At 45.6% G+C, this 18,340-nt stretch overlaps 1 protein-coding gene across 5 annotated transcripts in view; it reads left to right on the top strand.

Moving 5' to 3' along the window:
• MAF (MAF bZIP transcription factor) overlaps nucleotides 1–18,340 on the top strand; it is a 347,997-nt gene that overhangs the window by 12,216 nt on the left and 317,441 nt on the right. The window contains exons 2-5 of one of the 5 annotated variants that reach the window (XR_006590329.1): nucleotides 1,799–1,859; nucleotides 3,789–3,919; nucleotides 4,189–4,259; nucleotides 4,720–5,633. Coding sequence is in view for 2 of the 5 variants with exons in the window: in XM_045045966.1 (XP_044901901.1) it covers nucleotides 1,799–1,832 (34 nt within the window). In the remaining 3 variants the exon portion in view is untranslated. Of the gene's footprint in view, nucleotides 1–1,798; nucleotides 1,860–3,788; nucleotides 3,920–4,188; nucleotides 5,634–18,340 lie in introns of those variants that run through there. The other 4 variants (XR_006590328.1, XR_002738495.2, XM_045045966.1 and 1 more) reach the window with 4 other exon arrangements.

Raw genomic sequence — 18,340 nt, 5'->3', positions numbered from 1 at the left:
TACAAAAATATTCTTTCCGCAATCTCTTAAGCTTTTAAAGTATTCACTTGCATTTCTAAAAGAATCTGTTTTTCCTAAAGTTTTTTTTTTTTTAAACGGGGCTGTGGGGAGGGGGATCCTTAAATAGAAAGGGTTTTTGTTTGTTTGTTTGTTTGTTTGTTTAGAGATTAGCCCTCGGAACTTCAAACGAAGAACAATTGATGTTAGTGATAACATTTCCAGGTTTTTAACTTTGTGTTTTCTGTTTCCTTTTTTTTGTTGTTGTTGTTGTTGGCATAGAAATAATATATTTAGCAAAGATTAATAGATACTATGACACGAAGAAAAGTAGTCTGCACTGTAAGATTTTGAAGGCATTTCTAACAAGATGTGTGAATGGAGACCCATGATGTGCTCGGGGCAGCTCTGACAGAGAGAAGAGCACAAACGTGTTTGTCCAGGTGTCTGAATGCATAGTTATACCATCCAGAGAAGGGGCATTTGAAATACCAGGCGAGTTACGCTCAATGAAAATTTAAGTAACGACAGATTCTTTTTTTTTTTTAATTTTTTTTCAACGTTTATTTATTTTTGGGACAGAGAGAGACAGAGCATGAACGGGGGAGGGGCAGAGAGAGAGGGAGACACAGCATCGGAAACAGGCTCCAGGCTCCGAGCCATCAGCCCAGAGCCCGACGCGGGGCTCGAACTCACGGACCGCGAGATCGTGACCTGGCTGAAGTCGGCCGCTTAACCGACTGCGCCACCCAGGCGCCCCAGTAAAGAAAGATTCTATGGGCAGTTACAGTAGCCTACGGATTTCAGCATGTGTATATGTATAGTGAATTTGTTCGTACCCGTGACAATTTGGAGTTAACCAAATAAAAGTGTGGGGGATTAAAGGGACATAAGCGAGTATCCATCTTGGAAGAAAAAAATCAGATTGACTTACTGGTTTATGGCAGTTACTGTACACAGATTCTCTGTAACCATGTTGAATTTTTAACGTTAGATTTTAAATATATTTTGACAGTCTGAACTTGTATGGTGTGACTAACTATAGGGAGAAATGACAGGTCTGCTTTGTTATTAAGCTGCTGTCTGGAAAATATTGGACTCTGTACAGTAAATGATAATTATTTTGCCACTTACATTAGTGCGGCTAATAGCAATAAGGGTTTTTTGAACCATAGAAAGCTAACTACTTTGAATTACTGTGCTTTGTTATTCACTGTGAGGCAAGAAGGCTTTTTTTTTTTTTTAAAGCAACCTCATTTTCATATCCTGGTTTTAAGAATTCCCTGCTACTAATTTAAACAGAGAGGAAGTTAATAAATAAAAGGGTGGTATCTGAACGTTTCTATTTGTTGAGAGAACGTTTGTAGTTAAGGTCAGCGGTACCAGCAGAATAGACCAGAGCAAGGAAGGAGGAGGGGGAAAATGGAAGAGAATGTGCCCTAGCAAAGATCCAGGGGAAGGGGGACCGGTTGGGCTCCCAGAGGGATGGGCTTCAAAGCTGGACTTCAAAGCTGATCCAGACTGTCAGGCGCGTAAGTATCTCTATATCTCAGCTTCCTTGGGGTCAGAGCCGTAGTCAGAGGGGGTGACCTTGCCTTGCGTGCCATTCTCTTCCGTGTGAACCCCTCCTCTGGCAGGGCTGAGGCCAGGATGCTAAAGCAAGTGAACCTAAATCCCTCTTCCTTGGGTCTAATTCTGCCTTTTTCATAGATAGCTAGGCTGCCTTTGACGTACTGTCCTTGAAACCTTCTTCATGGTTATTAATTACCCTTTGTTTATTTTAATATATTTACTAAATCAGGTACCCAAGGGAATCCTCTACATCAGTGATGTGAAAAACCCTGTTGCCTGAAGTCAAAGAGGTACATCTTGATTTCTGATTTGCATGTGCTCGTTTGAATAACTTTTCCGTGAGGGAGGAAGCAAGCAAGCAAGGAATGCTGATAATTTCTTAGGTGTGAAAAGCTCCTGCTTTAGTAACTGTAGTCTCTGGGTTTCCCCACGTAACTGCAACGGTGATCCGGGAGGCTGAAGGGGAGATCCAAGTTTGCGGGACCAGCATGCATGCGTTTCTGCATTTATCTCATTACGTAGGTGTGGTGGACAGAGTGATCGATTGGGTTTGAGGAAACCTCACATCTTTCGCCTTAACCAGCATGCATCTCTCCTGACTCATGGAGCCGGGCCTGATGTTAGAACATCACGCATTTTGGGTGAAGGTGTACAACCGGCATCCGTGGTCGTTGGCCAGCTTTCCCTGGGCCTCGTAAACATTCCCAATTTACAGACTCTTAGGATTCACTCCATACTCACATTTGGAAAGTTTGGTGTCCCGTCAAAACACAGTATGTCCCGCCCCCCACCCCCCCGTATCCAAATGTGACTTTGGAGCCACTGCCCGCTTCGATTAGAGGCAGAAGGAAAGAGTGAGAGACGGGTGGGAGGCAGAAATCTCATTCTCCTCTAAAAAAAAAAAAAAAAAAAAAAAAAAAAAAAAAAAAAAAAAGAAGAAGAAAAGAAAAGAAATTAAGATATTTAAATCGGTTCTCAATTGTAAGCATCCCAGAGTGAATTTAATAATGAAACCTCCTCATTTAGAAAGTGAGTCTGACACTTGTACCCCAACAATTATTTAGCGTCATTGTTTTATGTGTTCTTGTGACCTCTTATTGGCTAATGGAACAAAGTTTGATATTTTTTTTTTATTATTAAAAACTTGCTTGCTGAAATATCTGCATGAAATACAGTTTTTGATTTCTAGAGAAACCGAGGAGGGGGGCAAAAGTCACACTGTCAAAATGCTACTCTTTGCGAAGGAGACACTTTAAGGATCCAATGAATCTGAGAGTGTTGGAAACCAGAACCCTATGTTCCCCCATTATTCAAAAAGAGTGTCAGATTGCTTACTTTTTACACACTGCTTGAATAACCTGACTGTGAATATGTAACTATGATTTCTTTCCTAGCCTTGCACGGAATTAACCTTTTCCTGAATAGTTCTCGCACACAGATTTTTACCTTGATGTATATGTACCTTGGGGATTAATCTGAGTGTCCACACAGTGCCAATACTTTATTCCTCTTGTTTTTATTCCCGTCTTTTGTCTGTGTCTTTATAATTGCAATTTGCAAGCCATCTATTAAATGTGATGATCTAGGCCCAATGGCAGGTTTTGTTACATGGAAACCATCCATTGCGAGCAAAGAGTTAATGAACTTTTAAGGCAAGGTTCACACTGGTCCTGACCCTCCTGGTAATTTTTCATATAAGGTTACGGGTGGGAGAGAAATCAAATTTCATCTGTGAATTTGATTGACAGGTGAGAGCAAGGAAGAGAAAGGCATTTGGTCAGATGGGGAATCTTGGGGTAGGAGGACAATTCCTCTGAGTTACTCCGGGATATTAGATATTATAAGCGGATATATGAAAAGTTCAATACTTGATACTCTTGGGAGAGTTACTTAGTGTATATTCAGAGAGTCACTTTGGCTAAGGGATTTCAGTAGTGAAAGTCAAAAATGGAGAGCTGCTAGCTTTCTTCTCTCTTGCTAATTTCCACTATGTACAGCGGGTGGCTCATTTCTGGCAATTTTCGAGCTAGAGTAGGAAAATTAAATCACACACCATTTGGGAAGTCATTTAATTACCTTTCATTTCTTCTCAGAAACACAGTCTGGATTATATTATGGTTCTTGGGCCTATTACAAAATATTCATCTTAAGCAGTATCACAAAAAGATTAAATTCTCCTTTGCTGCAGCATCTCCGATCCTGACTCGCATTTTCTGTAGGTGCATGTTATATCGTAAGGTGTGCAAATCTACCCAAATTGCATGGTTTATCAAGATCGTGCCTTCTAAGGAAGGTCTTCTAACATGAACGTCCACAGAGACCACAGCTGTTTGATGTCACAATTTCCATGGTGAGCATCCTTGGGTAACGTGATGTTAGCGCCTTGGCCGTGGAAACAAGTGATGATGTCGCTTGACCCTAATAATACCAAAGGTGGCTTTGGAATCTGCCTTAGGGACTGTCCCTCAGCTTGAATTAACTAACCCAACTGCCCCTGGTTTGCACCAATGTTGAAAGTAGGACTTCAAGACATGTTCTTTCGTCTTGTGTGCTGTAACACTGATTTGGAAGGTGGTGATGGATCTTAGCCTGCTCATGTCTATGCTCTGCCCATTTCAGATGTTCCTGACATTGGCTAAGACCCATCCGGAAGCAACCAAGCCTTACAGAGCTGCCTCGGGGCAGGGCAGGTGGGATACATACATAGGGGAGAGGCCCATTTGTAGCTTTCCTGTCGCCTGTGGGAGAAGCTGATGGAACTTGTATAAATAGTATTTCCTGGGTTCGAAGTACCCGTCAGTTTGTTTGGTTTTTTTCCCTCCCCTCTAGTCTTACACTTAGCTGAGTGGACATGTTTCATCCTGACTGTACCTATGCCAATCTGAATGCAGAGAAATGTAAGGAAGGGTTCATTGTTTTATGAACTGGGATAAAAACCAAAAGTGAAACGAAACCAAGCAAAGACAGGAGAAGTGTTCAGAAATCTTTTTATTTTGTATAACTTGACCTCCCGTGTTGCCCATGAATCATCTAGAGAAATAAAACGCAAAGCATGGTTTCCCGATGCCCAGTGTCCACGTGGGGGCCTTAGCACAGCTTGTTTCATTCAAACATAAAATGAAGTATGTCATAACCATGTTTCCCTTGCAGAGCCCATCAAAATCTTTTACCAGAAATGGTGAATCAGGTGTTCTCATGCAAAGGACATGTGAAAACACAGACTGTAAGTTCTGAATTCTTGGTGCCTCTGTTTAGAAAGCCCAAGTGAGAACAGTGGCTGGTCTTGACTCTGTCGTCATCACAGGCCCCTCGGGGCTTCTAAATACTCCGTTTTTAAAGTACGCCCTCCATACCCCCAGGCAGCAAGGAACAGAGTGCTGTCTTACATGCAGACTTGGAGCGGACCAATCCATCAAAAGTTCCATGAGTGTGTCTTAAGCGAATTACATCAATGGATTTGTTGGCACTGAGAAAAAAAAAAAGGGGGGGGGGAATACTTTCGCTTGAAGTGTGTATTCCGCGGACTTACTTGTTTGTTTGCTGTTTGTTTATTTAGGTCATGCTCCCACATAACCACCGTCTCACCCCCTTTCTAGACAAAGCCTGCCGAATGTTCTTTCGGTGGGGACTGGCCCCCTCCTGGGCTGATGTAATCAATCGGGGCAGGTAGAGGATCACGAGCCATATCAAGTCATATTTTCCGTGAGCTCTAGGATACTCTTGAGGGGGCAATTTAAAGAAAGAAACGGTATGCATTTAGGGGGGAAGAAAGGGAAGAAAGAGTTTTTGCAACAAGTACGGCACTCGTGACTTAAAACAAAGCCATGCTCCTGTAAAAGAGTGTTCCCGCTGAAAGCACACATTCAGTCATTCACCTGCCAGAGCCTCAGATTTACTGCTGCCGTTCGCAGATGCCAGTGCTGAAACCCTCTTCACCTGCGGACTGCTGAATCTTCCATTTCCTCCATCCAAAAATCACTGTCAAGTTGTTGTTTAGTGTCTGCATTGTTTTTGCTTTTCCTGGCACCTAATGAAACTATCAGCAATAAATGAGCTAAGCAGAAGGGCTGGTTTTGATTTTGATTTTGTAATTTTTTTATTTTTTTATTTTTTGGTCTTTTTGCGATATTTGGAAAAGGCTGGGACAAGGGTCAGCCAGTGGGAAAATTGGACATGCCCCCTGTTTTCAGCATCCACAGGAAATATTACAAAGCCATTGGCGCATACATAGTTTCAGGTGGGAAGTAACACCAAGGAGGGGGAGGGGAGGAGCGGTTCCAGGCGGTGGGTGGAAAACGCAGACCCAGCTGTGGGAACCACAGGTCTTGTCACTGGAGACCACACAGCCACAGGAGCAGTGTGACCTCAGGTGTAAGACCCTGGACCTAATGAGTTATTCACATGCAACCAGTAAGAACGTCTTTTGTTCATTTTGGGTCTATTGAAAAGCAGGGTAGGTTCACTTGCCGGTGGGTAGGCAGTGGAGGGGAGAATGGAATTGATACGAAATTCACCTTGAGGTCACACTTCCCTTAAATTAGGTTCTACAAAGTTTCTTTTCTTTTTCCCTGACTCCTTCTGCAGCAGCTGTGTGTCCTGGGTTTACAGTTATGTTAAGGGGATTCTGAACCACGGTTGACGCCCCTCTGCCTCCAACAACAACGTGAATCAACACGGAGACCTTTTGTTACCAATAGTAGTTAATTAAAGGGCTTGATTCTGTGCCGCTGTGGTGCATGCCTCTGGCTTGTTCATACTTGAAGACGAATTTCACCTGGCATGTACACGAAATGGGGGAAAGCTGACATGGGGGTCTCTTCCTGGGCTGAACGTTTTGAATCGGAGAGTAGGATTTCCTGTTTACCTTTCTGAAATTTCTCTTCGTTATTTTCCTGCCCTCTCTCTTTCTTCATCAGGGAGCTATTGGAATCCTTACAAAATATCTTACGGTGCATACGGTACGTTTCGCAGTGTTCGGAATCATGCGTGGCATTTTAGAAGGCCATGTGAGTCTGCCCAAGAGGATGCATAGCATCCCTCTCAGCGGTAGCCAAGAGAAATCAGAAATCCCTTCACCCATATTGACCTTTTCGACACAAGCTAAGAACTGCTTTCTCTCCCACTCTTTGCTCCAGTGAGTAGCACATACAGGTAGCTCTGTGTTGATGCTCAAAGACTGTTTTGTTTGTTTGTTACTGGGCTCTCCCAGACTTTTTATTTTATTTATTTATTTATTTATTTTTTTTTTATTTTTCTGCTGTTTTCTACTTTTAAAGCCAGGAAGCTCTTTCTCCCCACTGCACAGAAGGCAAGTGCAAAGCGCACGTGCTGGCACGGGCTTTCACGGGCAGTGTGGAGGTTTGAGCCCGGGGTTTTCCCTCACCGCAAAGGAGGGAGAGAGTTTGTGATGGGGACTGGATTTCTGGTCCGCCTCGGGGCTGCTTTGCTGCCCAGGGCTGACGGCTCCCAGCTGCCCTTCTCCCCAGCCGCCTTCCGGAGACCCCCTCTGCATTCCAGGCCCCTTGGCATCGCCATCTTGCCTTGGACGCCACGGCTTTCCACGTGCTCTTTTCCACGTGCCCCGTGTTCTAATCCAGCCAGCGAATCAGAATGAGCAGGGCTGCTGCTGCCTTCACTATCGTCCCCACCTTAGCGGTTGGTGATGACCTTGTTGGCAAAAATGGGTGTGTTCTAAACATTAGTCACCGGGGGTGGTTTGGCAAACCTAATTATTCAGAACTTACCTGTTTGATCTGAGCCTCAGGTATTGACTAGCATCCTGACAAAACCCCAGTCCGAAGGCGAAAAGGTCATTGGCGAAATAGCACAGGACAGGTGCAATCAATCCTCCCCACAGACGTGCGGGCGGATATAACCCCCCGGCTCCCGAACTGAGCGGGTGGGATTTGAGTTGGAGCCTCGACTCCAGCAGGCAAATGCAGGGTACAGCTACAGCTCGGATCCTGACTGAGAGCGGGAGGTTTTCCCTGTCCAGCTGGAGCTCGGAGATGTCACGGAAGCGTGGGGAAAGTCGCCCTGCCCCGGAGAGGAAGAACAAAGTAAGGAAGGATCTGTTTTTTATTCTTTTTCCTTCTATTTTATTTGAGCCAGGTGATAGTAGTGATGAGAAACTTTCCCTGTTGCCGGAAAACTTTTGTTTTTTAAGGCATTGGTGGGAATGGGGGGAGGGAGTGCAGTTTCTGCAAGGTGTTTGTGTCTGTCTTGACTCGACATTTTACGGTGTCATTCAGATTCCCCGTTCCCTGCCCCATCGTTTGCCGTTACAATAAAAAAGGCACCTCTCCATGTTTGCCACGGTTAACCGGTCAGATTTTCACTTTAGGGAGGATGAGTTCCGAGTGTGTGATTTCAACTGTAAATTCATCAGGAGTTATTTGCAGAGCTATTGCCGATATGCAGTTGTTCTGAGAATGCATGTTTTTATGATTTCTGTAAAATTTAATTGGGATCAGGTCACTGTGTGGCTTTGACTCAAGGACTTCTTTCTTTTTCTCCTTCCTCCTCCTTCTTCTCCTTTTTTTTTTTTTTTTTTTTTTTTGGTGTTGCAAGCTGCAGTAAGTGATTTGTAATTTATAATCAAAGTTTGGTATCGTTAAACTAAACTGTAAAAACTGGCTTTGGGAGTTTGCTCATAAAATAAATATTTGAAAAAATATAGCAGGGAGGCTTACACAGTAGAGGCAATGTCAGTACGTATATATCTGTGTAGGTGAATATATATGTATGCATATTTTTTCTGGAGACTCTTAATGCTAGCCCCCAAAACGCATCTTACAAAACTGTGACTTTCTGTAGCCCTTCCAGCCTGAGCGTATTCTGATAAGCGTGTAAGCACATTTTCTTTAACGAACTTCTAATTTGTTTTTACAACTCCGTTCATAGTTCACATTAACTTATTTTTTCAGCTATTTTATTCTTACACTAAAGAGTCTGCGTATATGTGCTAGAATTCTCTGTAAGCTATAGTGCTCCTTAGCTAGAAAGACTTTTTTTTTTCTTTCCTCCTAACAAGGAAGCTCATTTAGAAAGAAATGTTTATGTGAAGTGCTTGTCAGTTGGCATTTTTACTGGTTTGCTAACCCAAAGGTAAAATATAAAGCCATGTCTATTCCTCGCTGGCTTGTTGTTACTAGAAGGGTCCCTCCCTTGTTAGCTTGATAAATAATTTTACTAGGGGGACTCTGCTGTATTTTTATGCTCGCTGTCTATTTTCTGCTTGCTGCAAATAAATTTCTGTGCTCAGAGGGCACTAAAACTCCAAACACATGGTATTTTCCCATTTTGCTGCTGGTCGCCTGAAATATTTATTTCGTCTCATGTTTTTAATTAATTTTTTAAAGGAAAAAAATAATTTGCGGTTAATATCGAACAGAAATTTGTCATACATTTCTCAGGACTGTTGGGTTTGAACAGGGAAGGAGAGAGTTTTGAGATGCTTCGTGCGTCAAAGCCGGTCCCGTATTTGTCAAATTGAAGACAGGAGTTATTTATTGTGGGCGGGGGAGGGTGTCCTGAAGTTTTCTCATTATAGATTTCCTTGTCTGTCTTTCCAACTTTAAATATTAAGCTGTTCATATGAGGAATGAATAGGGCTGTAGAATTCTATCTAGAAACAAGGCACTCCACAATAAAATCTTTACCTTTGAAAAATGATACATGGCACGAAAGTAGAGATGAAATCAATCCTAGGTATCAATATAGATATCAGCATCCACCTGAGTCCCAGGCATTTTGACCTGGGATTCGTCGCTGGTGTGAACTTGGCATGGGGCACTGGGGGAAAATGGGTGGTACCTACCTAAACAAACACGCCGTAAAACAATCCAATAAAGTAAAAATTAATGTTTTCTATAATTAAAACGAACATAGCATATACTGGGTACACAATGAAATGTTGAAGGAAGGAATGACATACATATTGGGGAAAACAAGTGATCGTTTTAGATGAATGCCAGATTATTACAGGGATTGAAATACAATCTTTTGCGAAGCAGAGACTGCTTGTTAGGTGTGATTTGTTATTTGCTTATCAGCAGGGTTTTATTTTGCGAAATTGGAAAATATTAAAATTTTTTTTGTTTTAATGTTTATTTTTGAGAGAGAAAGTGATGGAGGGAGGGGCAGAGAGAGGAGAGACGGAGAGATAGAGAGAGAGGGGAGGGGCAGGGAGAGAAGGAGACACAGAATCCAAAGCAGGCACCAGGCTCCGAGCTGTCAGCACAGAGCCGGACGCGGGGCTCGAACCCACGAGCCGTGAAATCATGACCTGAACCAAAGTCAGATGCTTACCCCACTGAGCCAACCAGGTGCCGCTGGAAAATATTTTTAGAAAGGTGCTAGAGACATAAACTTAAAACCAGAAGGCCAGCACATGTCACCAACATCGACAGTATTGGGGAGACTGAGTCAGAGGTTATCTGGAGTTCGGTTTCTGCAACGATCACCACGATGAAGGAGAAAACGTAGATAAGGATTTTGAACACTGATTTTCTTGGGTTTTTGAACTCGGAATACTTGATCCACACGTTTTCACTATAGATACATAGGTTGGTTACCAAAACACGTATGTGTCTTCCCAAACGTGTGTGAATGTTATTTTCATATCCCGCTTCTCAGGGATTTCAGAAATTAGCTAGACTTCAAGATGATGACTTGTTCTTTCCTTTCAAGTCGGCAGTTTATAGACTGTTCAGAATCGGTCTTTGTGAGATTTAAGGGAGAGTTGATAACTCTGTACTTCTTCGGGGCGATGCCAATTGGTCAGGAGTTAGAGCAAACTTCCATGGGGCTGGAGACCATGATGTTCCATCCTGCTCTTTGGAGGTCATCCAAAGCCTCACAGGCATTGATGAGGACAGCTGCCATTGATCTCGGGCCTCCTGGGAGCCAGGACCTACGCCATCTTTGATCGTTACAACAGCTAGAGGGGCAGATATTTTAATCCCCTTTGTACAGATGAGGAAACTCGGGCAAAAGCTATTAAAATATAATTTGAGCCTCCGCTGCAGTCATGCAGATCTGTATTTCTAGATAGACCCCGTGCCGCTCTGCCCTGATCGCCATATTCCCTCCTTCCCAGCTAAACAGCCCAGCGTTGTAACCTTGGCACATGCAGTGGGGGCTTCGTAGCCCTCTCCTCTGTGGTCCTCTTTTTCTGAGTTGGGTTGAGTGAGGCCTAGAAAACAAATACTAGGATCTCCTCAGTATCTAGAAGACGGGGACTGGTCCCTCTCATGATCTTGACCCCAAGGACCCCTCCAGCTCGAAAGTCGAATGATGCTGTGGTTTGCTTTCAGTGGGTAACAGCAGCCATTTCCTACTTGAAGATCAAGATGCTTATTTCAAGAGCATGTACAAAATAATAGAGGGTCCGTTTCCTTAATACCCTGTAATGTGTAAAGTGTCAGGTGGACAAGTGACACTCGGGAAAGGGCAGGATCGTGAAGATAAATCAGCATTGAATCACTCCACTGAAAGCCCCATTTAATGCAAAGTTGACAGCGAGAGCTGTAGTAACATGAGACAGAATATACAGTTTTTGCATCCGTAAAATAGGGTTGTAAACGAAGATTGGGCAAAGGATTAAATACAATAATGTATGTAAAGCACCTGGCACAGAGTAAGCACCCTGCCATGCTTGATCTTGATCAGTTTTAGACAGAATAAAACTTTGACCTTCACACCTTGCGGGCCTCAGTTTGTTTTTAGAATAACTGTGCTATTAGGATACCAGGCTCCTACCCCTCTAAGTGTTGTCAGATTGGAAAATTGAGAAAAACCTAGAACAACAGTTTTCTTGAATTGTTTAAAATGTTTATTTTTGAGAAAGAGAGAGAGGCAGTGCACGAGCAGGGGAGGTGCAGAGAGAGAGAGGGAGATACAGAATCTAAAGCAGGCTCCAGGCTCTGAGCTGTCAGCACAGAGCCCGAGGTGGGGCTCAAACTCAGGGACCACAAGACCATGACCTGAGCTGAAGTCAGATGCTTAACTGACTGAGCCACCCAGGTGCCCCTGTAGTTTCTAACTAGTTTCCTGAAGAGGGGGGGAAAAAGCCATCACCCCTTAACCTTTTTTTTTTTTTTAACAAGGCATGTTTGGGGAAATCTGTGGTCAAGTACTTTAGGGAAATCATGGATTGGGCAAAATCAAACACTTAATTTTGCTGTCCTCCATCTCAGAGCCTTTGTATGCTAATATTATCGTGACCCCTCTACAGGAAAGGAACAGCACAGATAACACACTGTCTTCCAGACTTGAACATGGGACCTGTTCTGTAATGAACCGTTTTGTGGAACTAACATTACATTGGACAGTTGTGAAAAATGGCTGTTAAAATACTGAAGTCTGACCATTTTATTGAGTACGGGAGGACACTTGTACCAATTTCCCCTTGTGAAACTCATGTTCTGAAAGATGGTTTGCAATTCGGTGTATTTGCTTTTATTAATCATCACCGTCTGGAACAGCAACGGGGCATCTGGTCAGCAAGAGAACGGGCATAATCAATTCCATTGACGTACATGCAGTGAAAGGCCAAGAATATCTTAACGTGGTGGGGGGTGGCTCATGGGTGCGGTTAGTACTTTCATGTGCTTGCTCCTCGGGGGGTTTCAGGACCCGGGTTTGAGAGGTCCTGTAAGGAATATGTTAATTTTCTAGAAGGCTGGTCAGGGATTCTTCGGACATAAAAACTCTAGCCTTCAAGTTTCTATTCCTTGATTGATAGGCTAACGGTGGACATGAAGCGCACGTATATACAAGCTGTATTGTGGAGGGCAGTTTGGGGTGGAGGTTCCTTGTCTCTGGCCCGTCTCCCTCCTTCTCTGTTTTTGTACACCTGCTTCATCCTCCCCTCAGCAGGCAGGCCTTCTCTAGGGAGAACACGTGATGTCTCCAGTCACTGCTGGCTTCCACCCCAACCATGCTTTTGAGCTCCCAGGCAGAGCCCCCGAGAGACTCTTACAACTCCGTTCTAGGAAGAGAATGTCCATTGGCTCACTGGGGTCAGGTGTCGATCTCTCCTCCGATCAGCAGTAGCTGGGGGAGGGTCCTCCAGATTGTGCTGGGAGGGGGGTCTGGCCTTCCCAGTATGATTTCCTGAGAATGGGGGGGGGCGGCAGGTTTGGAAGGTGGGCGCTTCTCCACGTGGGGGAGGGGAACTCGTACCCGGGACTCCTGTGCACGCCCTTTTGGAGATAGACACGAGTAGAATCAGGCCATGAACAACAGATCTTGCACCTGGGAACTGGGTTGTCAACCTTGGATGCTCCTGGGGAGCTGTTAGAAAAAAAACGTTGATGCCGGCCCCAGACCAATGACTCCAGAACTTAAGGCGTCAGTGTTTTTTTTAAATAACAACTTCTAGGGATGCTAATGCACAACCAGAATTGAGAACTCCTAGTAGAGGAATTCAGGGACACAGTTCTTCGTGGAAACCAAGAAAGTGAAGAAATAACTGGCGAATAGCGCATCTTTTATTGTTCTGTCTCACAACTCGGCGTTTTTCAGGTCCGGTGAAATTAAAAGGGATGAACAATTGCTTTGTGCTTTCCCTACTTTGTCTCTTCTTCCCAGGCCTCTATTGGCATCAAGTCTATATAAGGAAGGAGTAAGGAAGTCAGATGAGGCTCACAGGGAAAGCCAATTGGAGGTGGGGTCCAGAAGCTTCCTTTTTACACCTGACTGAGCCACGAAGCAGCCATACAAGCTGGGCAGGCATATTCCCCTGGGGTCTCATTCTTCTCGTTTGGGAAATGGGTCGAGTAATCCAGAGTCAGAGACCTTCTAGGAGTCTACAGTCAGCCAGGTGACCAGGTCATCACAGATCCAGCATATGAACGAAAGGGAATACTGAGGATTTTGCACTAGCAGAATGGCTAAGTTGACTTAAAGTTTGTTTTAACATGTTTATTTATTTTTAAGAGTGAGAGAGACCGAGCATGAGTGGGCGAGGGGCAGAGAGAGAGGGAGACACAGAATCTGAAGCAGGCTCCAGGCTGTCACCACAGAGCCCAAGGCGGGGCTCGAACCCACGAACAGTGAGAACATGACCTGAGCTGAAGTCCGATGCTTAACTGACTGAGCCACCGGGGCACCCCAGAAAGGCTCATTTTAAACTTATGATGGTACTTAAACAGCATTCTGAATGAAAAAGAGAATAATGGATTTAGTTAGCGAGTTACAAGGATAGATGCCTTCCAGATTATTTGCACAAACTCTTACAAGTACCGAGGAGGTGTTTTATTATTCGTCGTCAACCCCACCAGGCACTTCTTGAGTATGCGATTTGGCTTAGAGTAGAAACAGGACCGGGGCAAATGGCGCTGGCTGAGATTAACCAAGATGTTTGATCACACACTGTCAGGCCCATTGATCCTCCACTAAAGCATAGCATTAAACCACACAAATGGCCCGCTCTGAAGGCATACTTCCCTCTACTCTGTGAGACAATTACCTTTTAAATTTCTCCTCTCCTCTTGGATTCTCAAGTCTGTGAGCAAGGAGTCTGCGCCTCATTTATTTCTGTGTCCGGTACAGGCCTGCATCGGTGAGCAGCACACAGCATTTGTGCCTCAGAGCCTCTCTGGAAAGTGCCAGAGCGTTCTCAAATAAGCAGGGGCACAAGCGAGCACACAAACAGGTAATACGAGTCTAGTAACCGTTTCCTCAACGACAAAGATGACATCTTTGCAGTCTGTCAAAATTAGAGGTTGTTCTCTTAATTCCTTCCCCGCTTTTCAAAAGACCCATATCCTGACATTTCCTTGACACTTCTGTGGGCTAGGTTTCTTTTCCTGGACAGCATGTTAAATATAGTCTGCACCAGCCAGACCTATTTCTTAATGTCCTTTTTTGGAGAGCTATTGGAAAATAAACCCCTTTTCTCTGGCTGGTTTGGCATCCGAGTTCTTAGGCTTTATTTTAGGATTTAACTCCATGAACACTTTCTGGGCAGTCCCTATACACTGGAATATGGATTCGATGCTGGAACATTCGGAAACAAATAGGACACAGTTCTTGCTCTCGAGGTTCATTCTTGATGCACACCGACAATTAAATAAAACGCTTGTTGTGTTGGATAAACGCTTTCCAGAAGATGGGGGGTTTGCAAGGTGAGCAGGAGGAGGGTTGTCGTTTTGGGAACACCCCACGCAGAAACAAAAGCTCCAGAGGTAGCAAAAGGAAATGAGGCTCCTTTTCAAACTTGGGATGGGGAAGATCTTCCTTAGCCTGACCTAAAACCCACATGCGGTCCGACAAAGCACGCATCACTCGATGTAAGCGTTTAAAATCTACGTGTCCCGAGAACACCCTAAACAAAATCAAAAGACAAGCAGCAAAGTGAGGAAAAATCCCAACCCACCAGCGAGGCAAAGGCCTAATTTCCTGAGGATGAAGAGCTCTTACCGAGACGACCAACACCTTGATGGGAACATGAGCAGAGAAGAATGGGCAGCTTTTCGAGAAAGGAAATACAAATGACCAATAATCTTAGGAAACCATGTTCTTCCTTGCTCATAACCAAGTAATAGAAAGGATAACCTTGGATTTTAGCTGAAATGAGTGGTGATAGGCACCCACACGTGTGCTTGTGAGCCTGTGAATTAGCCTCTTGGCTTTTATAAGATTTCCTGGCACATTTATCTAATAGCAAATGCCAGTTTGTACACATTTCCTGTTTGGGGAATTTTTTTTTAAAGTTTATTTTGAGAGAGACCGAGTGTGAGCGGGGCAAGAGCAGAGAGAGAGGGAGACAGGCACTCCCAAGCGGGCTCTGTACTGTCCGCACGGAGCCTGATGGGGGGATCCAACTCGGGAGACCGTGAGCTTGTGACCTGACCTGAAACCAAGAGTCGAACTGATTGAGCCTCCCAGGTGCCCCTCCAGCAGCGAGGGTACAGCTGGAATAAACAGTGTGTTCATGGGTCTGCGGTGGGGAGGAAGGACTCTCTTGCACAGGGACCGGTGGGTACCCTGGGAGAAGAAATGGGAAAGCCAGACCAGAGAGGGCGTGGAAACAGAGGTAGAAAGCAAAGCGGAGTGAATTCGGGTGGGTGGTGCCCTGACGGCTTGCACGATCCCCTTTTCCGGAGCCACTTTGGTCCACGTCTGTGTTGACCAGCGTGAAACCATCCAGGTACAGCCCCTCCTCTCCATCAGTCTGTTCCTGCTCCGTGCTCCCCACCGGATAAAAGACTCATTTGTGTTAATTGAATTAAGGCGGGTATTGTTCATTGAGTTGTGGAAGCCGTTCCTCTGTTCTAGCCCTTTTCTGTATCATCGGCATTGTCACAGCCAAAAAAAGTGTTGGGGAAGGCGGGGGGGGGGGGGGTGGCAGGGAAGGAGAGAGGGAGGGAGGGGCTTGTTTCAAAGAACTACATGGGGATTTGGTCACGTGTCTGCCATTAACATCAATCGCAGGCACAGGGCAGAAAAGCCCGGCGCGTTCCTACACACACCTCTTTGAACAAACGTCCCCTCTGGTGTTGCTACCAGGCTCCCCTCCACTGATACAGGATTTGGGGGCTTTGAAGTCGGTTGTGGAAATTTCACTGCCTTCTTTGACTCCAGCAAATTGCTCCAAAATGCTACAAATGTAAAAAAGACTAAGGGAGTTTTAGCAGCAGCTTAGAGGTGGAATCCCCTTAAGCCATTGACAGAAACATGCGTTTCTTCTTTCAGTTTTTAATTTGTGAGTTATGTGTTAAAATACAGCAGTGCGGTGGCAGTCTCCTCGGAGGAAGTCAGGTTCTGGGCGGGGAGGAGAGGGGCAGATTCCAGGCCCTGGTTCTTTAGAACTCGTTGTGTTAAGGAGCCAGCCTTGACTCGGCCTTGACTCGGGGGCAAAGCTGCCTGCAGAGAAATCCTGTAAGACAGATTTTTTGCCCCATGGGCTTGAAAAGCGTTGGCGATGCGGGGTCGGGCGTTTCCAGGGTGAATCTGGATTTGACTGGGTGTCGAGGCAAATTGGATGCCCAGCCCAGAAATCCTTGCAGACTGGTGCTGTGTGAATGCCGGACCACCCAGAACAGGGTCCAGGGATGCTGCACTCATGCTGTGGGAATGCCGGACCACACAGAACAGGGTCCAGGGTCAGTGGTTAGTGACATGCTCACAGTCTTGCCTTCGGACTTCGCCCGTTTTGGGGAGGAAGTAAATTGGGTTTGGATGCAGTTTCTGAAAATCTCCCCAAAGTTCTTTTATTCCCACAGTACGTCCCCACTGTACCAGGTGAGCAGGGGCAGAGCTCTCCAGGCTTCTCCTGGACTTCTCCATAAACACTAAGTTCCGGCAGCAATCGTGGGTTTCAGACCCATCTTGTTTTGTTTCCACAGAGGAACCGTTTCTAAAATGAAGGTGTATGGGGGGGGGAAATCCCTGTAGAAAAAAGACACCAGAAGCCACTGAGGGTGGAAGCCGGCCCTCCAAATTGTCAGCCGTTCTCCCCCCGACCCCACCCCACCCCCAGGACTCTGAGATCTCTGCAGAGGCTCTCGGAATATCTTTGAGGAATAGTTCGCTACGGGAAGGCTAGCTCACACAGCCTTTGATGGAGCAAAGGGCCCCTTGCCCTCCCTGGAAACACTGAGGGATTCCGCAGAGTGCCGCAGCCCCCATGGTGTCAGTGTCAGGGCTTTCTGGCTTTGTGACTTTGGAGAAGTCCCTTCCCTTCTGCAGACGGGATGGCAGAACCAGCCACATGGAATTCTTAATACAGGTCAGATGAGTAAGCAGAGGCAGTGTCTGCTAAGTGCAAAGCCAGCTGGCTGCTCCCATTACTAAGGGGACAGGCAGGCGGGACCAGTCAGAACCATGTCTTTTTTGGCTCAAAACTATGAAGGATCTTTTTTTTTTTCCCCCTGAAGCTGGGGGGAATCCCATAGTTGAGTTGGCAAAATCGACTGCTCCCTCCTTTATAGCTACCTCTTACCTGTTTCTCAGCCTGTCACGTGTCACTGTGAAAGAAGTGTTTCCCCGTAGACCACACCAGACTGTGATCCAGGACCCGTACCTTCCATGCCTCGGGCTCAGCGTTTAGCACGGGGGCTGTCACAGAACAGCTTCCCGGGAGATGGCGCCTGGATGGCTGACCAGCCGTGTGCGGGAGCCCACTCCTGGGGGCTCTTGAGAACCAGTTGAGTGGATCTCTTCCCGATTCCCTATTTAGGTACTGGCAGCATGAAATTGGTCGGGAATATTTGCAGCAGGGGATGAAAATGCTACAGAACCAGACCCCTTTTCCTTGCTCCCATCCACCGCAGAGCTGTTGCTGATCAGCCCAACGCTGGGTGAGATGCCCAGATTTAAAAAAAATGGAAATTGAACAGAGTAGAAGCACATGTATCGAAAGCGTCCCCACTGATATTGCTGTTCCGATGGTGAAGCACAATAGAATCGGAGAAGGGAAGAGTGATGTAGGCTGGAGGCCTCAGAGAAGGATCTTGAAGGCTGGAGGTTACGGGTGTCTGGGAAGAAGTCCTAGGCTGTCCAGGTTCTGGGGACAGGGTGGGAAAGGACGCGACCAGAGTAATAGGGCGATGTCTCGCCTTGCCCGGGACTGCGGAGGGGCAGGTGAGCAGCAGGACAGTGATGAAAAGGCGGTGACAGGACGGAGGGATTACTTTAGCTGGACCTGGAAGGATCTTCAGATACTGCTGAAGAGACAGCTGAATTTCATTGCCTCCTGCAGCGACAATCCCTGCACCTTGCAGATACGTCCGGTTTAATGCAAAGCATTCACCTGCCAAGT

This window comes from Felis catus, chromosome E2, assembly GCF_018350175.1.
Source record: "Felis catus isolate Fca126 chromosome E2, F.catus_Fca126_mat1.0, whole genome shotgun sequence".
In the NCBI taxonomy this organism is placed as follows: domain Eukaryota; kingdom Metazoa; phylum Chordata; class Mammalia; order Carnivora; family Felidae; genus Felis; species Felis catus.
This window is presented reverse-complemented; position numbering and strand designations above follow the sequence as displayed.